Source organism: Pseudophryne corroboree, chromosome 3 (genome assembly GCF_028390025.1).
Source record: "Pseudophryne corroboree isolate aPseCor3 chromosome 3, aPseCor3.hap2, whole genome shotgun sequence".
Classification (NCBI taxonomy): Eukaryota; Metazoa; Chordata; class Amphibia; order Anura; family Myobatrachidae; genus Pseudophryne; species Pseudophryne corroboree.
Genome location: NC_086446.1, coordinates 778,919,745 through 778,941,953, shown reverse-complemented (window position 1 = coordinate 778,941,953; position 22,209 = coordinate 778,919,745). Strand labels below are relative to the sequence as shown.

Below are 22,209 nucleotides of genomic sequence, written 5' to 3'. Positions count from 1 at the left end.
TAAAATGAGAAAAGACCACACAGACATCTGTTTGTGATAAGAAGTATTTGTGTGGAGAGCGTAACTCTCAGATTAGTCGGAGTGTGCGACTCAGAAGGAATACTGTGAAATATTTTAATGCACCGGCTTAATTGGCGAAAGGAAAAACCCCGTAATGTCATCTATCCCGCATATAATTCCGCCTCACACCCACCTCGTGCATGGCGAGGCCTGAGCTACAGAGGAGCCTCGTACGCGAGCGGCAGATTACACCCTTATCACTCGAGTGCAGAACACTCATTACCTTCATACACATTTCTCACCAACAAAAATAAATATATTTCTTAACAATGGAACATCTCATGTTCCCAAATACCAAACTCTAATCTGCCGTTAATTGTTATTTAAAAGCGCCGTAGATTTAGAATAAAATAAAAGCAGTCAGGAATTGTAAAAAATATATAAAAATAATTAAAATAAAAGCAGAGGAAATAAACAACCGCAACGACAATCTGATGGAATAGATGCATTCTGGCTTATTTTTCTACACAGGGTCCACTGGATCTCTTTAATAGGCTGACAGTTGCACTGGGATGGTTAATAAAACATTCAACACCATGTCTACAGCCAATATAGAAATGCAAATCCCACCAGAGATATATAATTCATCAGACAGTAATATTTAGTTGTAGCCAAATAATAACAGCGCAGTAGGAAACTATAGAAAACAGGACGACACTGCCACCTGCAGGTGATATGCATGTACTGCCTGCCCAGCTTTTCCACACCTTACAGAGAAGACCATGATAAATAGTGATCACATACTACACTGTGCACTGCAAATGTGTATAAAGAAGGCCCGTACTTAAAGCACGATTTTCAATAAAAAGCCTTCACAAAACACCAGGGGAACGCTGGAAGTCCTGGTCTAATGACAATGTTTGATGAAAAGTGTTTGTCAACGAACAGATACTATATGTAGTCAAGAATTATATTTCTCCTCATCTCAGGCAACTAGAAGCAGGAATTACGCCATTTGAGTAATGCAGCCATGTATTCACAGCTGTAGCGGGATGGTCTGCGGAACACTACTGTACAGTGGCAGGTGGGGAGGAATCTGACGCAGTGACAGGAATGGCGCCTGGCTCCTGACTGTATAGCGGCAGGTGGGGAGGAATCTGACGCAGTGACAGGAATGGCGCCTGGCTCCTGACTGTATAGCGGCAGGTGAGGAGGAATCTGACGCAGTGACAGGAATGACGCCTGGCTCCTGACTGTATAGCGGCAGGTGGGGAGGAATCTGACGCAGTGACAGGAATGGCGCCTGGCTCCTGACTGTATAGCGGCAGGAGGGGAGGCATCTGACGCAGTGACAGGAATGGCGTCTGGCTCCTGACTGTATAGCGGCAGGTGAGGAGGAATCTGACGCAGTGACAGGAATGGCGCCTGGCTCCTGACTGTATAGCGGCAGGTGGGGAGGAATCTGATGCAGTGACAGGAATGGCGCCTGGCTCCTGACTGTATAGCGGCAGGTGAGGAGGAATCTGACGCAGTGACAGGAATGGCGCCTGGCTCCTGACTGTATAGCGGTAGGTGGGAAGGAATCTGACGCAGTGACAGGAATGGCGCCTGGCTCCTGACTGTATAGCGGCAGGTGGGGAGGAATCTGACGCAGTGACAGGAATGGCGCCTGGCTCCTGACTGTATAGCGGCAGGTGGGGAGGAATCTGACGCAGTGACAGGAATGGCGCCTGGCTCCTGACTGTATAGCGGCAGGTGGGGAGGAATCTGACGCAGTGACAGGAATGGCGCCTGGCTCCTGACTGTATAGCGGCAGGTGAGGAGGAATCTGACGCAGTGACAGGAATGGCGCCTGGCTCCTGACTGTATAGCGGCAGGTGAGGAGGAATCTGACGCAGTGACAGGAATGGCGCCTGGCTCCTGACTGTATAGCGGCAGGTGGGGAGGAATCTGACGCAGTGACAGGAATGGCGCCTGGCTCCTGACTGTATAGCGGCAGGTGAGGAGGAATCTGACGCAGTGACAGGAATGGCGCCTGGCTCCTGACTGTATAGCGGCAGGTGGGGAGGAATATGACGCAGTGACAGGAATGGTGCCTGGCTCCTGACTGTATAGCGGCAGGTGAGGAGGAATCTGACGCAGTGACAGGAATGGCGCCTGGCTCCTGACTGTATAGCGGCAGGTGAGGAGGAATCTGACGCAGTGGCAGGAATGGCGCCTGGCTCCTGACTGTATAGCGGCAGGTGATGAGGAATCTGACGCAGTGACAGGAATGGCGCCTGGCTCCTGACTGTATAGCGGCAGGTGATGAGGAATCGGACGCAGTGACAGGAATGGCGCCTGGCTCCTGACTGTATAGCGGCAGGTGATGAGGAATCGGACGCACTGGCAGGAATGGCGCCTGGCTCCTGACTGTATAGCGGCAGGTGAGGAGGAATCTGACGCAGTGACAGGAATGGCGCCTGGCTCCTGACTGTATAGCGGCAGGTGAGGAGGAATCTGACGCAGTGATAGGAATGGCGCCTGGCTCCTGACTGTATAGCGGCAGGTGAGGAGGAATATGACGCAGTGACAGGAATGGCGCCTGGCTCCTGACTGTATAGCGGCAGGTGGGGAGGAATCTGACGCAGTGGCAGGAATGGCGCCTGGCTCCTGATTGTATAGCGGCAGGTGGGGAGGAATCTGACGCAGTGGCAGGAATGGCGCCTGGCTCCTGACTGTATAGCGACAGGTGAGGAGGAATCTGACGCAGTGACAGGAATGGCGCCTGGCTCCTGACTGTATAGCGGCAGGTGAGGAGGAATCTGACGCAGTGACAGGAATGGCGCCTGGCTCCTGACTGTATAGCGGCAGGTGAGGAGGAATCTGACGCAGTGACAGGAATGGCGCCTGGCTCCTGACTGTATAGCGGCAGGTGGGGAGGAATCTGACGCAGTGGCAGGAATGGCGCCTGGCTCCTGACTGTATAGCGGCAGGTGGGGAGGAATCTGACGCAGTGACAGGAATGGCGCCTGGCTCCTGACTGTATAGCGGCAGGTGAGGAGGAATCTGACGCAGTGGCAGGAATGGCGCCTGGCTCCTGACTGTATAGCGGCAGGTGGGGAGGAATCTGACGCAGTGGCAGGAATGGCGCCTGGCTCCTGACTGTATAGCGGCAGGTGGGGAGGAATCTGACGCAGTGACAGGAATGGCGCCTGGCTCCTGACTGTATAGCGGCAGGTGGGGAGGAATCTGACGCAGTGGCAGGAATGGCGCCTGGCTCCTGACTGTATAGCGGCAGGTGGGGAGGAATCTGACGCAGTGACAGGAATGGCGCCTGGCTCCTGACTGTATAGCGGCAGGTGGGGAGGAATCTGACGCAGTGGCAGGAATGGCGCCTGGCTCCTGACTGTATAGCGGCAGGTGGGGAGGAATCTGACGCAGTGACAGGAATGGCGCCTGGCTCCTGACTGTATAGCGGCAGGTGGGGAGGAATCTGACGCAGTGACAGGAATGGCGCCTGGCTCCTGACTGTATAGCGGCAGGTGGGGAGGAATCTGACGCAGTGACAGGAATGGCGCCTGGCTCCTGACTGTATAGCGGCAGGTGGGGAGGAATCTGACGCACTGGGAGGAATGGCGCCTGGCTCCTGACTGTATAGCGGCAGGTGGGGAGGAATCTGACGCAGTGGGAGGAATGGCGTCTGGCTCCTGACTGTATAGCGGCAGGTGAGGAGGAATCTGACGCAGTGACAGGAATGGCGCCTGGCTCCTGACTGTATAGCGGCAGGTGAGGAGGAATCTGACGCAGTGACAGGAATGGCGCCTGGCTCCTGACTGTATAGCGGCAGGTGAGGAGGAATCTGACGCAGTGACAGGAATGACGCCTGGCTCCTGACTGTATAGCGGCAGGTGAGGAGGAATCTGACGCAGTGACAGGAATGGCGCCTGGCTCCTGACTGTATATCGGCAGGTGAGGAGGAATCTGACGCAGTGACAGGAATGGCGCCTGGCTCCTGACTGTATAGCGGCAGGTGGGGAGGAATCTGACGCAGTGACAGGAATGGCGCCTGGCTCCTGACTGTATAGCGGCAGGTGAGGAGGAATCTGACGCAGTGACAGGAATGGCGCCTGGCTCCTGACTGTATAGCGGCAGGTGGGGAGGAATCTGACGCAGTGGCAGGAATGGCGCCTGGCTCCTGACTGTATAGCGGCAGGTGAGGAGGAATCTGACGCAGTGGCAGGAATGGCGCCTGGCTCCTGACTGTATAGCGGCAGGTGAGGAGGAATCTGACGCAGTGACAGGAATGGCGCCTGGCTCCTGACTGTATAGCGGCAGGTGAGGAGGAATCTGACGCAGTGGCAGGAATGGCGCCTGGCTCCTGACTGTATAGCGGCAGGTGAGGAGGAATCTGACGCAGTGACAGGAATGGCGCCTGGCTCCTGACTGTATAGCGGTAGGTGGGAAGGAATCTGACGCAGTGACAGGAATGGCGCCTGGCTCCTGACTGTATAGCGGCAGGTGGGGAGGAATCTGATGCAGTGGCAGGAATGGCGCCTGGCTCCTGACTGTATAGCGGCAGGTGGGGAGGAATCTGACGCAGTGACAGGAATGGCGCCTGGCTCCTGACTGTATAGCGACAGGTGAGGAGGAATCTGACGCAGTGGCAGGAATGGCGCCTGGCTCCTGACTGTATAGCGGCAGGTGAGGAGGAATCTGACGCAGTGACAGGAATGGCGCCTGGCTCCTGACTGTATAGCGGCAGGTGAGGAGGAATCTGACGCAGTGGCAGGAATGGCGCCTGGCTCCTGACTGTATAGCGGCAGGTGGGGAGGAATCTGACGCACTGGGAGGAATGGCGCCTGGCTCCTGACTGTATAGCGGCAGGTGGGGAGGAATCTGACGCAGTGACAGGAATGGCGCCTGGCTCCTGACTGTATAGCGGCAGGTGGGGAGGAATCTGACGCACTGGGAGGAATGGCGCCTGGCTCCTGACTGTATAGCGGCAGGTGGGGAGGAATCTGACGCAGTGACAGGAATGGCGCCTGGCTCCTGACTGTATAGCGGCAGGTGAGGAGGAATCTGACGCAGTGACAGGAATGGCGCCTGGCTCCTGACTGTATAGCGGCAGGTGAGGAGGAATCTGACGCAGTGGCAGGAATGGCGCCTGGCTCCTGACTGTATAGCGGCAGGTGGGGAGGAATCTGATGCAGTGGCAGGAATGGCGCCTGGCTCCTGACTGTATAGCGGCAGGTGGGGAGGAATCTGACGCAGTGGCAGGAATGGCGCCTGGCTCCTGACTGTATAGCAGCAGGTGAGGAGGAATCTGACGCAGTGACAGGAATGGCGCCTGGCTCCTGACTGTATAGCGGCAGGTGAGGAGGAATCTGACGCAGTGGCAGGAATGGCGCCTGGCTCCTGACTGTATAGCAGCAGGTGAGGAGGAATCTGACGCAGTGACAGGAATGGCGCCTGGCTCCTGACTGTATAGCGGCAGGTGAGGAGGAATCTGACGCAGTGACAGGAATGGTGCCTGGCTCCTGACTGTATAGCGGCAGGTGGGGAGGAATCTGACGCAGTGACAGGAATGGCGCCTGGCTCCTGACTGTATAGCGGCAGGTGGGGAGGAATCTGACGCAGTGACAGGAATGGCGCCTGGCTCCTGACTGTATAGCGGCAGGTGGGGAGGAATCTGACGCAGTGACAGGAATGGCGCCTAGCTCCTGACTGTATAGCGGCAGGTGGGGAGGAATCTGACGCAGTGACAGGAATGGCGCCTGGCTCCTGATTGTATAGCGGCAGGTGGGGAGGAATCTGACGCAGTGACAGGAATGGCGCCTGGCTCCTGACTGTATAGCGGCAGGTGAGGAGGAATCTGACGCAGTGACAGGAATGGCGCCTGGCTCCTGACTGTATAGCGGCAGGTGAGGAGGAATCTGACGCAGTGACAGGAATGGCGCCTGGCTCCTGATTGTATAGCGGCAGGTGGGGAGGAATCTGACGCAGTGACAGGAATGGCGCCTGGCTCCTGATTGTATAGCGGCAGGTGGGGAGGAATCTGACGTGGCTGCCACCAAGAGTGCACCAGCGCTAGGCCTTAGGTATCACAGGCTCCAGGGGTAGCGTGAGGCTGCGATCCCTAGGGCTGATGTCAGCAGTGGGGAGTCAGGCGCTCCCCTGGCCGTCCTTCCCCCCGGTTCATGACCAGTTTCCTCCGAGTCTCCCGCCATGAACTGAATTCCCGCTCCCGACCAAGACGCTGTGTACTAAGGGGCTCCGTTGCAGCATAGGCGGCTGTGTGACTGGTGTGTCAGTGTTCACTTGGCGTCTGTGTTCACTATAGGTTCACGGAGCGGCGGTGTACACTTATAGCATCTGGATCCACTCAGCATTTGCAAACGTATTGATCGATCCTGGAAGCGGGGTAAAGCTCCCTGTATTCCACTCTCCTGAGTACAGGTATTACAGCACTAAGTCTCTATCTACCTTCGAGTACGAATAGTTGGATAAGTGCATAATGCATAGGAGTTTGATAATATTACTGTGGTGTCTTTCGCTATGTGTCTGAATATGGTTAAAACTTTTTTTATAAAGTAATGCAGTAATAGGTTTCTCCTACATACTTGAACTGTATCTGTAGTTGAATATGTGCTCATATTGCTTATTATACTAATGTATGACCTGTGACTGACTGCTAGTGTGATTGCTATAAATTCTGTCAGTTTTCTCTGTTTACTCCGATCCTCAATGCTGGTGCTAAGCAGGGTAGGGTCGGATTGTATGTCATTTTAACACATTTTAAAATGATTACAGTCACAAATTGTGTATTAAACTGTGAAAGTGTCTGATTATTTATCATGTCTAAGAGCGGCAAAGGTGAGGAAAATACACTCACAGCAGCACCGACACTCATATCATGTTTGTCATGTAAAGCTGGGTTAACCTCTCAGGATCTGGTTCAGGATGGGTTGTGTGCAAACTGTTTTAGATTTCACCAAGGGCTCTTGAAAAATTCAAGGCAGAAGCAGGTGCAATTTGATCCCCCATGGGCTATGTTTGCACAGACATTATCCAGTGTAGCTGAGCGGATAATTCCAACTTCTGTACCAGCGATAGGTTACACTATTAACCCTTATGTGCAGCATTCCACCTGCGGTCATTTCCAGCAGGGGATGCAGTAGCCTCTCAACAGAAACAGGCTGAAAAGCCAGTGGTAAGTAAGTAATTTCGACACGAAACAACATCTTCTCAGTCTACACATGTTTCAGATGAGGATTCATCAGAGGACAAAGACTCACTACACTCTGGTTCTGCATATGAGGATGAGGAAGAAGGTCTCAGCTTAGTGGACATATCCGAGTTGATTACTGCAATGAAATCCATTTTATCCTTAGAAGTATCAGCAGAACCTGTGTTAAAATCCAAGGCACCTGTATTTAAACGTTCCAAAACAGTTAAGACTGAGTTTCCTGGATCAGAACAGCTGACGGAAATTATGGAAGAGGCTTGGGCTACGCCCAGTAAGAGATTTAGAATTCCTAGGAAATGTAATTCCAATTATCCTTTTCCGACGGGGGACTGTTTAAAGAGGGAGGTAGCCCCTAAAGTAGATACACATGTGATTCGCTTAGTGTGAAAATCTACATTACCTCTGCCTTCATTAAATGTTGTCACGGATATGAGAGTAGATGGTTTGCTAAAAAAACATTTTTTCCCTGTCTGGGGCAATCATTAGACCAGCCATGGCCTCAGCCTGGATGGCTAAAGCAGTGGCTGCCTGGGCAGATGTATTGGAAGAGGAAATTTAAATGACATCTAGAGATCAAAAATCCCACGTGGCACATATCAAACAGGCTGCAATATTCTTGGAAGAAGCAGCCTTAGATATGGATACTATTGCCTCTCAAGCATTAGCCTCAACAGTAGCCATTTGCCGAGCAGTTTGGCTACGCACCTGGATAGCGGATTCAGAATTGTTACCTTTTACTGGAGACATTCTCTTTGGTAAAGAGTTAACCAGTATTTTGGAGTCAGAAGCAGACTCCAAGAAAGTGAAGTTTCCTTCTACTTACAAATTTAAGCCTAAAATACCAGCTTTTCGGCCCTTTTGGTCTCAAGTCAAAGCAAAAGGAAAGGGTGATAGCAAACAGTCACAGTATATCAGGTCTAGTAAGACTAAAAAGCATTGGGCAACCAGAGTACCGGCTTCTAAAACAGAAGATAAGCCATCAAGCCTGATAGTGCGGGCCTCCACCTGGGGGACCGACTTATTCATTTTGCACAAATTTGGCAGCAGTCTACCATGGATGCCTGGGTGTAAGAATTGGTATCTCACGGTCATGCATTTGCTTCCAGGAAAAACCCTCCTCAAAGGTTTTTTTCTACCAGCCCGTCTTTGGTAGAAACGAAGGCCAGGGCTTTGTAAGAGGCAGTTCAGAAATTGCTTCAGTCAGGAGTAATCATTCTGGTTCCTCCTGCACAATGAGGACAGGGTTTCTACTCCAACCTGTTTCTAGACCAGAAGCCGAACGGGTCGTTCCGGCCCATACTCAATCTAAAAATGCTGAACAAGTACTTTTGGGCACCTCGGTTTCATATGGAGACCTTACGTTCCATCATTTTGGCTATGGAACCAGGGGATTTTAGTGTCCCTGGATATACAGGATGATTACCTGCATGTTCCTATAGCCCTGTCCCATCGCTATCTCAGGTTTGCTATCTTCCAACTGCATTTTTAGTTTCAGGATCTGCCATTTGGACTGGCCACAGCCCCCAGAGTATTCACCAAAATGATGGTGATTATGGCAGCTTATCTCCACCAGCAAGGGATAAGAATATTTCCATACCTCAACGATCTTTCCTGGCACAGTCTCAGGAATTGTTTCTGTGTCATCTGCAACAGACAATAGAGTGTCTGCAGAAGCACGGTTGGTTTTATAAATTGGGCAAAATCGTCTTTGGTTCCGTTACAACGGATGACACACTTGGGGGCTGTATTGGATTCGAGCCTTCAGAGAGTAATTTTACCTCGGACCAAAATAACCAAACTTCAGTTAAGGATCCAGGAGCTTCTATACAGTCGAAGAATATCCATTCACACAGCAATGCGTGTAATGGGATTGATGCTGTCAACATTCAACATGGTAGAGTATGCTCAGTTACATTCAAGGCCTCTGCAACATCTGATCCTTACCAAGTGGAATGGGTTTCATCAGACAAAAAAAAATGCAGGCTATGGTTCTTCCTCTGGACGTAAGGAAGTCATTAGCCTGGTGGCTACAGACAGCACATCTGGACAAAGGGAGACCCTTTTGGATATCAGATTAGGAAACAGATGCCAGCCTTCAGGGTTGGGGATCAGTGTCAGGAAGAGATTGCTTCCAGGGGCAGTGGACCAAGGAAGAAAGTTGCCTGCCAATAAATATATTGGAACCTCGAGCAATATAAATGGCATTGAATCAGGCAAAGGACATCCTTCAGGAGAAACCAGTCCAGATCCGCTCAGACAATGCAACGGCAGTAGCGTACCTCAACCATCAGAGAGGAACTCCCAGCAGGAAAGCAATGAAAGAAGTAAATCACACGTTAAAGTGGGTAGAACGTCATCTTCCAGCCTTGTCCGCAGTGTTCGTTCCAGGAGTCCTAAACTGGAAAGCGGATTTTAAGTCCACAGATTCCACAGGGATCCAACCCTGACGCACCTGATTTGAGGATCCTTTTACTCACTAACCTCTTCCCTCTTGTACGGAAGGGTGTGCATGTGTGTTCTTTCGCCTGATTAGGGATCTACATGATGCTCCTGCCTTAAGCTTTGAAAAACAACTGATTTGCCTGAGCCAGGAGGCGGGGATATATGGATGGGCCCGCTGCATGCTGGGAGACCAGAAAGCTTTGACCGATTGGTGCAAGATCCACTGTCGCTCAACCATATCCCAATGTATCCTGTGGAACCTGTGGATTTAGGAGAAATACCGCTATCAACGGTAAGTTCTTACCATAACGTATATTTTAATCAGCAAAAGTTGCTTGAGTGTCCTATTCGCATTGTTTTGCGCCTACGGTCAGATTTTTTTAAAAGTTGGGGGGGGGGAAACGTCACTTTCCGTCTTTTTTAGTTCAAATGTGGATTCGACCTATTCAATTATAGTGCAGTTTCTAAGACTTTTTAAAAAATCCGACTTGTCGGTAAACAAGTGAATTGGCTGATTAGCCGCGAATCCACGTATTTTGTCTGATTTGCAGGCGATTCCAACAGTTTTTTGGCCCGTTTTCGACAATGTCAATCAGACTTCAAAAAAAGTTGTATCGGCATTGTCAAAAACGGACAAAAACCTGTTGGAATTGTCCGCAAACTGAATACCGAACTGCCTGATCCTCTCCGTCGGAGAGGATCTGACAGGCATTGAATAGACCCATATGACGCATTTCCCGGGGAAAAATGTGCAAAAAATGACATGTACAGTGCATGGACTATTATAAAAGATCACAGCATTTGTTTAATTTTAAGGTTAGATCGTAAAAAAATAAGTACCCAGATTACAAGGGATTGGTTTTTGATTATAAAAATATAATCCAAGAGGCAGGTGACCTGTCAGTGAAGGAGAACACAGCACTACTGTCTGTTTCATTCTTCTGCCTGTGGCCCCGATATACACGTCACACCAGATGCGCAATGCAAAACGCTTTCACTTTGCGCCATTACTTCAAGATAACCCACCCATCACTGAGGAATGTGCTTCCAGATGTGTCCTCCTACACTACTGCTGCAGTTGCACCAAACATCCCTTCTCCTGCGTGAAACGGCTTGCACCCAGTGTCTCTTTCGCTCTAATGTACACCTTGATCGCAGTACAACAAAACCGCTTCACAAGACTACACTGATTACATTGATATGAGACAGCAGCTTTTTCCCCACCGCCAAGTTCCCTTGTGCTTCGTACACAAAATCAGACTCCGTAGCACACAGATATACAAGTGTTGCATGTAAGGAATCAGTGCAGTCTGGTGAAGCAGTTTTGGGGCTAGGTGTGTGAGGACACATCTGTATGTACATAGAAACATAGAATGTGACGGCAGATAAGAACCACTTGGCCCATCTAGTCTGCCCCTTTTTTTATTTTATCCTTTAGGCAATCTCAACCCTTTTTTAACCTTAATTCTTTGTAAGGATACTCATATGTCTATCCCAAGCATGTTTAAATTGCCCTACAGTCTTAGCCTCTACCACCTCTGATGGGAGGCTATTCCACACATCCACTACCCTTTCTGTGAAGTAATTTTTCCTTAAATTTCCCCTGAACCTCACCCCCCCCCCCTCCAGTCTCAGTGTATGTCCTCGAGTTCTAATACTTCTTTTCCTTTGAAGAATGCTTCCCTCCTGAACTTTGTTAAAACCCTTGATATATTTGAAAGTTTCTTTCATGTCCCCCCTTTCCCTTCTCTCCTCCAAACTATACATGTTACGATCTTTTAACCTTTCCGGGTAAGTTTTGTGATGTAGGCCATGCACCATTTTAGTTGCCCTTCTTTGTACACTCTCTAATGTATTTATATCCTTCTGGAGATAGGGTCTCCAGAACTGGACACAGTATTCCAGATGGGGCCGTACCAATGACCTATACAGCGGCATTATCACTTCTTTTTTCCTGCTACTGATTCCTCTCCCTATGCAACCAAGCATCTGACTTGCCTTTCTCATTGCTTTGTTGCATTGCTTTCCTGCCTTCAAGTCACTTGAAATAATGACTCCTAAATCCCTTTCCTCCTCAGTAGTTTCCATTATAGTACCCTTGATACTATACTTAGCCTTTGGGTTTTTGAGACCCAAGTGCATGATTTTGCATTTTTTAGCATTAAACTGTAGTTGCCACGTTCTTGACCATTTCTAAAGCCTAGCTAGGTCATCGATCATTTGTTTTACCCCTCCCGGTGTGTCTACCCTGTTGCATATCTTTGTAACATCTGCAAAAAGGCATATCTTCCCTTCAATACCATCTGCAATGTCACCAACAAAGATATTAAAGAGAACTGGACCAAGTACAGATCCCTGGGGTACTCCACTGGTAACATTTCCCTCCATAGATTGCACTCCATTAACTACGACTGTCTGTTTCCTATCCTGCAACATACTTGAACAGTGTCTAGGTAAAGGCAGTAGATCTAAAGAAGCGTGCTGTACTAAACTGTAAACGTGACATTGAAGACTAACCTTCCACCACTTTAGGCCACTTTCACCAAAATAAAACTTTTTAAGCTTCGTCCTAGACTACAGAGTGAGGGGACATAGGGGTGGTCTTTATTACACCTTTTTGTGTGTTTAAATCTTCCCCGTCTGTCTGACCAAGCAGATCTAGCACTGCGCTTCCCCGCCAAAGCGCAACACGAAGAAGAACATTACAATCATTGTTAGTGACAAAGACTTGTACAAGTTAATATGGTCTGACTGTGGGAAGCTCCGGCTCTATAAAACATACCCCGTTTCTCAGTAAGAATACCCGCAGTTACCAGAACCCGAGAGCCAACGCCCATAGCTGTATGGAAAAGCTACGGACATGGGGGCTAATTCAGACCTGATTGTGGCTGTCCGTTTTCGCACAGCGGGCGATCAGGTCTGAACTGCGCATGCGCTGGCGCCGCAGTGCGCTGGCGCATGCCAGAGATGCGATCGGCATCTCAGCCCAGCGATCGCCCCTGCCTGATTGACAGGCAGAGGCGTTCGCTGGGAGAGAGGGGGCGGGCCGGCGACGTTGGGCCGCCGCTTTGGGGGCGCGGTCCAGGCAACGCACACACAGCCGCTGCGACCCTGAGAGCGACAGGTAGCTCCCTGACAGTGCGCAGGAGTTGCGCTGGTAGTGAGCTACTCTTCATGTACAAAAGCATTGCCGCCATGCAGTGATTTTGTACCTGTGCAGGGAGGGGAGGCCAGACATGCGGGGCGGACTAGCCCTGTGCTGGGTGTCCCCCCGCATGTCTGTGAGAGTGATCATAGATGTGCTAAATTTAGCACAGCTACGATCAAGTCTGAATTACCCCCAAGCTGTCAACCTCTTGTTTACCCTACAATGTGAAGTGAGCTCAATCATCCTCAGCCTCAGGTAGCAGCGTTGGTTACCTATCTGCTATACAGGTGGTGGCGGGGACTGGGTGAGGTTATTGAGCAGCTGTCGTCAAAAATGCCGGAAACTCTTCAATAACGGTTAAAGTGAAAACATATGCAGAGCACATTTTACCATATATAAGCTAGACCAAGTTTTTCATTACATCAGATATCTTTCTAAACAAGGGGCCTAATTCAAGGTTGATTGCAAAAGCAAATTCTTCCTCTAATGGGCAAAATCATGTTGCAAGGCAGGGAAGGGGGGGCAGATGTAACATGTGCAGAGAGAGTTAGATTTGGGTGTGGTGTGTTCAAATTGAAATCTAAATTGCAGTGTAAAAATAAAGCAGCCAGTATTTACCCTGCACAGAAACAATATAACCCACCCAAATCTAACTCTCTCTGCACATGTTACATTTGCCACACCTGCAGTGCACATGGTTTTGCCTATTAGAGGAAGATTCTGCTTTTGCAATCAGCCATTGCTGCTTAAATCCCTCAAGTATACCTCAGATGATGCGGGTCATTCCGAGTTGATCGCTCGCTGGCTAGTTTTAGCAGCCGTGCAAACGCTATGCCGCCGCCCACTGGGGAGTGTATTTTAGCTTAGCAGAAGTGCGAACGCATGTGCAGCCGAGCTCTGCAAAAACAGTTTGTGCAGTTTCTGAGTAGCTCTGAACCTACTCAGCGCTTGCGATCACTTCAGCCTATCCGTGTCCGGATTTGACGTCATACACCCGCCCAGCGAACGCCCAGCCACGCCTGCGTTTTTTCAGACATGCCTGTGTTTTTGCAAACACTCCCTGAAAACGGTCAGTTGACACCCAGTAATGCCCCCTTCCTGTCAATCTGCTTGCGGCCGCCAGTGCAAAGGAAAACTTAGCTAGAACCTGAGCACAACCACAAAGGGCTTTGTACCCGTACGTTGCGCATGTGCATTGCGGGGCATACGCATGCGCAGAAATGCAATTTTTTCACCTGATCGCTGCGCTGCGAAAATCGGCAGCGAGCGATCAACTCGGAATGACCCCCAATATGTGCTCCTCATCTCACTAATAGCTCCCGCATCTGCTGAATGTATGAAGGGTCTTTACTTATCTTTCCATTATCTATTATCCTTAGTAATTAAACAATCAATGTCTGATTTGTGTCATTATAAAAAATGGAATAATGTATTACTTATGAATGGTCAAATACAAAAGGTTTTTAAGCTTCATAGACTCCATTTGGTCTTTCACATATTAGAGTATACTAAATGAATGCGACCGTTTCCCTAAATTCATGTTATCCGTGTAGAACAAGAAATGTGTGTTTTTATTCTAGCTAAATGGAAAATAGTGTCAAACATAACTTATTTAAACAACACAATTAAGGGGTATATTCGATTAAAGTCGAAAACTGCCGTCTGTCGAAAAGACGGCAGTTTTCGACTTTTTAAGGTCGAATCCTGATTCGACCTATTCAATAAATCCCTAAATTTTTTGACAAGTCGATGAATTCGACTTGTCGAAAAGCACGTGGATCGGCGGAATAGCTGCCGATCCACGTGCTTGTGTCGAAAACGGGGCCAAAACTGACAGGATTTGGCCCCCTTTTCGACCATCTCAGTCCGACATCAAAAGATGTCGGACTTAGATGTGGTCCCAGAGGAGGAGAGGAAAAGCTTGCTGGAGCCGGGTGGACACTGCCGTGAGGTCGGGCGGCTGTGTGACGTCCTCCTGCAGCGTTACTGTAGCGCTGATCTCCTCTGGCTGCCGGCGGCTGTCCCCGCTGGTCTCCCCCCCCCTCCTCCTCTGCGTCCCTCATCTCAATTCGACTTGAAAAAGTCGAATTAAGATGAGATTTGAATAGGGGTTGTCAGATCCAGTCCGACAAATACATGTCGAAATGGATTCGACTTTAATTGAATATACCCCTAAATGTAGTTACTCATAATTCTCATACATGTTCCCATCATGATCTAGCTTAAATTGTTGATACTAGAGACAGGTGTTTGTCCTTGAAGTTTCAGCTTATACAGGTAGGGTATCCAGTATCCGTTATCCAGACACCTGTTAACCGGAATTTTTCGGCCTTGTAATGACGTCATGACGCGGCCAGCGTCACTGTAGTCCGCGGCCAATCACAGACAGGTAGGAGAGTGGTTATGCAGCCATTCGCTCACCGCCGCTGACTCCCGCTGACGACATGCCGGACCCCTCGCCGACGCGCTGCACCCCTGGGACCCTCCTGGATAACAGGTATTCCTGGTCCCGAGCACTCCGGATATGGGATACTCTAACTGTATTTAATTCTATGAAAAGGACACTAGCCAAGAGAAATTGGTATTAAGTCAAAGAGAAATAGTCCCGCACCTTCAGCTTCTCCTGGCTATAATTTAGCCCCATGAGTCAAATATATAAGAGAATACATTAAGTATATACAAACATGATTGAATTAGAAGTAACTTGATAGATCATTTTTAATGAACATTTAGCGGATACAATTACTGGGGAATATTAACAAACCGACTTCTCCGACCACTTAGAACGTTATCTTTTCTCTGCAGCAACTACTGAATGTTACTGTTACAGCACGTAAGGGTCAATAAGATCCAAGGTTGGAAACAAATAAAATTTGGCATTATGGAGAAGCAACTTAATATGTGATGAGCTGAAAGATGCGAAGAACCAATCACAAAGCCCGCTTTACCCAATGAGCCGTCATGAACAGTCACAACGGGAGAGGTTTCCGTTAAGGACTGATGCTGCTTTCTTGGAATATGAAGTGAGGTGCTATGAATAATAGGAATATATGCATCAGCCTGGCTGGTGTGAAGGGAATACATACCAAGTGAGATGAGATGTTTGGGTGTGCGGACTGAAACCGCTAGGGGAGGTGATACCCTGAGCTGTGTCTCCAAAGGAACGATTTGCATGGTATGATTATATATCTTTTCTTATGAATACTTAAAGGAAACCTTTTCTACTTCATCTAATTGGTGTGTATATTTTACTTATTATAACTTTAATACGACTCTGTAATATGTAAGACCAGCGGAGAGATTTCAGCATTTTTGCCTCTAGATTTAAACGCTATTATTATTTTTTTCAAAGGGCAAAAAACAACCCGATTTTGTCATAAAAAAAAAAAAGTGGTAGCTGAGGGGGCGATTCAATTGAGGGCGAATGGATTCGCCCGTCCGAATATGCGCTTTACGACAGCGAGATCACACTCAAAAAGGGTTTGCTACCAAGTACTTTTGAGCAAGTCGGGGTGCAAATCAGCTGGGTATAGGGCGCGAGTTGGGCTGCTGTTACAACGCTGCAGCAATGGCAATTCGCAACCTTCACCCTCAATTGAATTCCTCCCTAAATCTGTGACATCTGACGGCTGTCGACAACTCGCAAGCTGTTATATTTGGGATATAGTGTTTTATACATGGAAGAGTGGAAATATGGTGACACTGAACTATAAAGGGTTTCAAAAGGGATCAGCAATGGAACGTAGCTGCTAGCGGGAGAGAAGCTTAGGGGTAAATTTACTAAAGGTTCTAAAAATGAAAAGTGATGACGTTACCCACAGCAACCAATCAGATTCTGTCTATTATTTCTCTATTGCATCCTAGAATTCTATTGGTTGCTATGTGCAACATCATCACTTTTCATTTTTAGAACCTTTAGTAAATTTACCCCTTGGAGAGGAGATCACAGTGTATGGCAGAAAGCCATCACTAGGGTTCCATTTTATGTATATATTATAATACTAGTTACCGGCCGTTAAAATGACGGAACATAACATAACAGTAATGCCAGCGTTAGCGGCTGTTTGCGCCCAAAAGGAGTAACACTGCCAGGTCCCATCTAGTAGCCGCCGGCGTGCAAAACATTTGAGTCCCCCTCCAATGTGATCGCCCCATAGTGGTGAGGAGCAGAGTTAACCTTTTATTATATAGGATGTCTTCATGAATTGCTGTGGCCCCTGCATAATAAGTCATCTGGGCCCCCAAGCCAAGCTAGTTTATGCAGATGCAATTTTCCCAGGAGACTTGCTCATACCGGCTCCTTGCACACTTGTGGTGGGGGGGGGGGGGGGAGGGGAGGGAAGAGGGGGGGGGGAGGGGGCAGGGCAGAGGAGCGATGATAGATCATTACTTATTTCCATGCGCTTATGTAATTAGAATATTCCGTTGTGCTTTACAGTAATGGAACGGTAAAGTGTTTTCCATATCTTCTTGCTGGTGCCCAGGTGTATCCATTACTGACTGACACGTTTTAGAAGATCCACATGTGGTTCTAATTATTTCATTTGTGATTCTGTACGCGCGCCACACTATTTTATTCTCCCTCCAGGCGGGTCGTGGACCCCCACGAGGGAGAATAGTGGTCGGTATGCCAGGTGTCGGGATTCCGGCGCCGGTATATTGTGCGCCGGGATCCCGACATTCGGCATACAGAAGACCACCCGTACAGACTGCAGGGGTTGCTGCATGATCCAGTCACCTGGAGTTAGTGGGATGTGCGAGTGTAGAAAGAGAATATATGTCATGTAGTGTGTGGACTGTGTAGAGGGGATATAAGGGGGTGGAATAGTCTATGGAGGTTATGTGGGCAGTTCTGCTACTTGATAAGCTCTCTGAAGAGGTCAAATTCCAGGGAACATTTAAACATTTGGAAACTAGAGGAAAGTCTTGAGGTGTAAGGGAGAGGGCTCTACACAGTTTAGGTGCAGCCCAAATAGTCCTGGAGCTGTCAATTATTATTCTCCTTTATTAATAAGCGCCATAAGGGTTCTGCAGCGCCTTGCAAAGTGCATATACAGATTATGTAAAAATTTAACAAGACATAATGCAAGTGTAATGTGTAATGTAATGGTTAGCCTTACTGACACACAACACTGAGGTCATGGGTTCAATGCCCACCACGGCGCTGTGTGGAGTTTGTATATTCTCACTTGTGTGGGTTTCCTCCGGGTATTCCAGTTTTCTCCCACAATCCAAAACTATACTGGTAGGTTAATTGTGTTCTGCTATTGGCAAAGGGGAGGACATGATGGGATAAAGGAGGATGATGGCAGGACATAACAGCAGAGGGCGCTGCTCTTGAGAGCTTACAGTCTGTAGGGGAGGAGCAGGCTGACATCGGCGGTGACACAGAAGCTCCGGTATAGATCTTAATGCTCTGACTCTTTATTGAGGAGAAGCAGGAAGCAGTAGCGGATGTCGGAGAGGGGGAGTGGAAACTCCTTACTCTGCCGATCCCTGCTAGAGCCCATAGCGCATCAACCGACTCCACCGGGCACGTGCGTGTATCCCAGGCAGCCGCAGCCATGGACAGAGCTGTCCCAGTTGTGGTGAACGGGCAACAACATCTGCAGCTGACGGAATGGTCAGTGCAAATGACCGTTCATACATTACCCAGCACGACGGCAGTGCAGATAATGACAGGGGCCACACATCTCCTCCTTCATACATGGGGGGAGAAGTGGTATTAGCGCACGTAACGTGCGCCGATATCACTTCTCCCCAATAACGCAGCACAATACATCTACCCCAAAGTTTCGCTATCCACAAGCAAATTGCACAGGCACAATATACCATGCAATACTGTACAATGGGAATCTATATCAATTGATTGCTTCTGTTCAAATCCGTTGTGGGCCTTATCTACCCTAACTACTGGTCTCTTGTCCCGAGCGAACACCAGTCTGTATCTGGCGACGGGGTTACATTACGTTGATGATTTACCAGGCATGTACCGGGGCCGGGTGTAATGCCGCCCAAGTTTGGCAGTTTTTTTTAAAGAGGCAATCTCGAACATGGCATGGTTTTGCCTTGTAAGTGATGGCCCCTTTAAAAAAAATGTCCGGCGGCACTACACACGGCCCATGATCTAAATTGTCAAGAAACTTTTGCCAAAATGAATTTCAGATTTGAAAGCTCGAGTTATTTCCATAAAGAAGGATGAGGGCTATGACAGCGCAATAGTGAAAAGACGCACAATTACAATATTGTTATGCGGCAGAATACAATACACAGACCTATAGGCATTAGGTCAGTGGTCTTCAACCTTAATTAGGGTGTGAGCTACTTTCGGAAAATAAACTCTCAGAAGGAGCTACCCTCTCCCCCCAATGCGCGTGCGTTCCTGCGAAAGTGTGTATAGCCTCACAAAAGTGGGTGTGGCCTCACAACTACAAGTAATGCCCCCCCCACGTAGTGCCAGATACACAAATAATGCCCCTTAGCAGTGCCAGATACCAAATAATGCCCCTTAGCAGTGCCAGATACCAAATAATGCCCCTCAGCAGTGCCAGATATACAAATCATGCCCCTCAGCAGTGCCAGATATACAAATAATGCCCCCAGCAGTGCCAGATACACAAATAATGCCCCTCAGCAGTGCCAGATATACAAATATTGCCCCCAGCAGTGCCAGATATACAAATAATGCCCCTCAGCAGTGCCAGATATACAAATAATGCCCCTCAGCAGTGCCAGATATACAAATAATGCCCCTCAGCAGTGCCAGATATACAAATAATGCCCCTCAGCAGTGCCAGATACACAAATAATGCCCCCCAGCAGTGCCAGATACACAAATATTGCCCCCAGCAGTACCAGATACACAAATAATGCCCCCAGCAGTGCCAGATACACAAGTAATGCCCCTCAGCCATGCCAGATACCAAATAATGCCCCCAGCAGTGCCAGATACACAAATAATGCCCCTTAGCAGTGCCAGATACCAAATAATGCCCATCAGCAGTGCCAGATATACAAATAATGCCCCTCAGCAGTGCCAGATACACAAATAATGCCCACCAGCAGTGCCAGATACACAAATAATGCCCACCAGCAGTGCCAGATACACAAATAATGCCCCCCAGCAGTGCCAGATACACAAATAATGCCCTCCAGCAGTGCCAGATACACAAATAATGCCCCCAGCAGTGCCAGATACACAAATAATGCCTCCCAGCAGTGGCAGATACACAAATAATGGCCCCCAGCAGTACCAGATACACAAATAATGCCCCCAGCAGTGCCAGATATACAAATAATGCCCCCAGCAGTGCCAGATACACAAAGAATGCCCACCAGCAGTGCCAGATACACAAATAATGCCCCCAGCAGTGCCAGATACACAAATAATGCCCCCAGCAGTGCCAGATACACAAATAATGCCCCCAGCAGTGCCAGATACACAAATAATGCCCCCAGCAGTGCCAGATACACAAATAATGCCCCCCAGCAGTGCCAGATACACAAATAATGCCCCCAGCAGTGCCAGATATACAAATAATGCCCCCAGCAGTGCCAGATACACAAATAATGCCCCCAGCAGTGCCAGATACACAAATAATGCCCCTCAGCAGTGCCAGATACACAAATAATGCCCCTCAGCAGTGCCAGATACAATGCCCCCACCAGTGCCAGATTCAATTCCCCCCGCAGTGGCAATTAATATGCCCCCCCCCCCCCCCCGCAGCGCCAGATAAAATGCCCCCCCCGCAGTGTCGATACAGTGCCCCACACAGTGCTAACCCTTGCTGGCTTCTTCTACTGCCGCCGGTGCTGCTCTTCCTGTCTGAGGGATGGAAGGGGAGGAGAGCGCAGCGCACGCCTCTCCTGTGAAGTCCGGAGAGCGGCTGCGGTGAGGGTGACAGAGTCTCCAGCGGCGGCGGGCATTTAAAATATGCTGCCGGTAAGTGAGCCAATCAAAAAACTCGCGGTCCGGCAGCCAATCAGGTGCCGCCACTACTGGACCACGAGCTCTGATTGGCTGACGGCCGGCACCATATCAAAAATGAAGGGAGGAGGAGTGCCAGTGACTGCCCAAGCCCGTGCGCTCTGTGAGATACCGAAAATACTATGGCGAGCTACCGGCAGCTCGTGAGCTACGGGTTGGAGATCACTGCATTAGGTCATTGTGGTGCAACACGGATCGGTTTATGCTTTATATCAGTCGTAACGTCTTATGAAACTGCCGTACAGATATCATACGCATAGACTGTCCTAATCTACATCTTTTTGGGAAAATAAAATAATGTTGGGACTCACAAAGTCTGCCTCCATCTTGCTCATCTCCTGCTTGTAGCTCCGCATGCGGTTGCTGTATATTGCCCGACTCTGCGCCGGAATCTCCCGGACTTCCAAGTCCATTTGTTCCAACTGTAGAGACACAAAATCACAAATGAGAGGTCAGGGTGTTTCCGGCTCACGGGATTACAGAAAGCAAAGCAGCTGCTATAATGATGCTGTAATAACCAATGGATCTAGTGCTCTAGTATGGTAATCCCGAAAACCAGGACTGTTACTGTGCCTTGAGAACGGAGGTTGAGAAACACTGGTAAAGCTGCCTCAAAGCACTGAGGTCATACCTGAATTTCCTAGTCATGGCAATTATGTGTGGAGTTTGTATGTTCTCCCCATGCTTGTATGGGTTTCCTCCAGGTGATCTGGCTTTCCTCTCAAACTCCAAAAACATTCTGCTTGTACTGCAACATGCGTTTACAGGTGCTCAGTTCCTTGCTCTATCTTACTGTATTCCACATCTGAGTAACTAATACCCCTTTCACACCGTGCAAATAACCCGGCGCAGGTCGCTGTGCGGTGTGAAAGGGGTCACTGCCAAATTTCCAGGTCACCTGATCCGGTAATTCAACCGGGAAATAATGAAGGGTTATTCCCGGGTCAGGCAGTGTGAAGTGGTTGCCGGGTCGATGCAACACGTGACCCGTTCACAATATGGGCAGAGGTGGCGTAGAGATGATCTCCTCTCCCGGCACAGTCTCCGCATCCTGCCCCCAATGCCGTCGTGGTACCTGTTCCCGATGGAAATCTGACCCGGCATAGTGCCAAGTCGGGAAGCCAGTGTGTTGGAGTCCAATACCGAGTTGCACCTGGGAATTACCAGTTTCCAATTCCCGGGTGTGACTCGGCGTTGCGATGTGAAAGGGGTATGAAACGCTCTCTGTAAAGGGCTGTGTAATATGTGTGCGCTGTATAAATAGCTGGTATTCAATATATTAAATGGAATATCTTGTTTATGCCCTACATAAAAGAAGTCATTGCTGAGATTCATAGACCTGTAAAGTTTCCATACATTGACAAATGGGATTCTGCAACGTATTTCCAGTTTCGGTGTAAATGA

At 48.9% G+C, this 22,209-nt stretch overlaps 1 protein-coding gene across 8 annotated transcripts in view; it reads right to left on the bottom strand.

Annotated features, from left to right (window-relative positions):
* Window positions 1-22,209, bottom strand: part of VTI1A (vesicle transport through interaction with t-SNAREs 1A) — a 743,722-nt gene that overhangs the window by 690,954 nt on the left and 30,559 nt on the right. For all 8 annotated transcript variants that reach the window (XM_063962578.1, XM_063962574.1, XM_063962575.1 and 5 more), the window contains exon 3: window positions 21,117-21,227. In XM_063962578.1, the coding sequence (XP_063818648.1) occupies window positions 21,117-21,227 (111 nt within the window). The remainder of the gene's footprint in view (window positions 1-21,116; window positions 21,228-22,209) is intronic.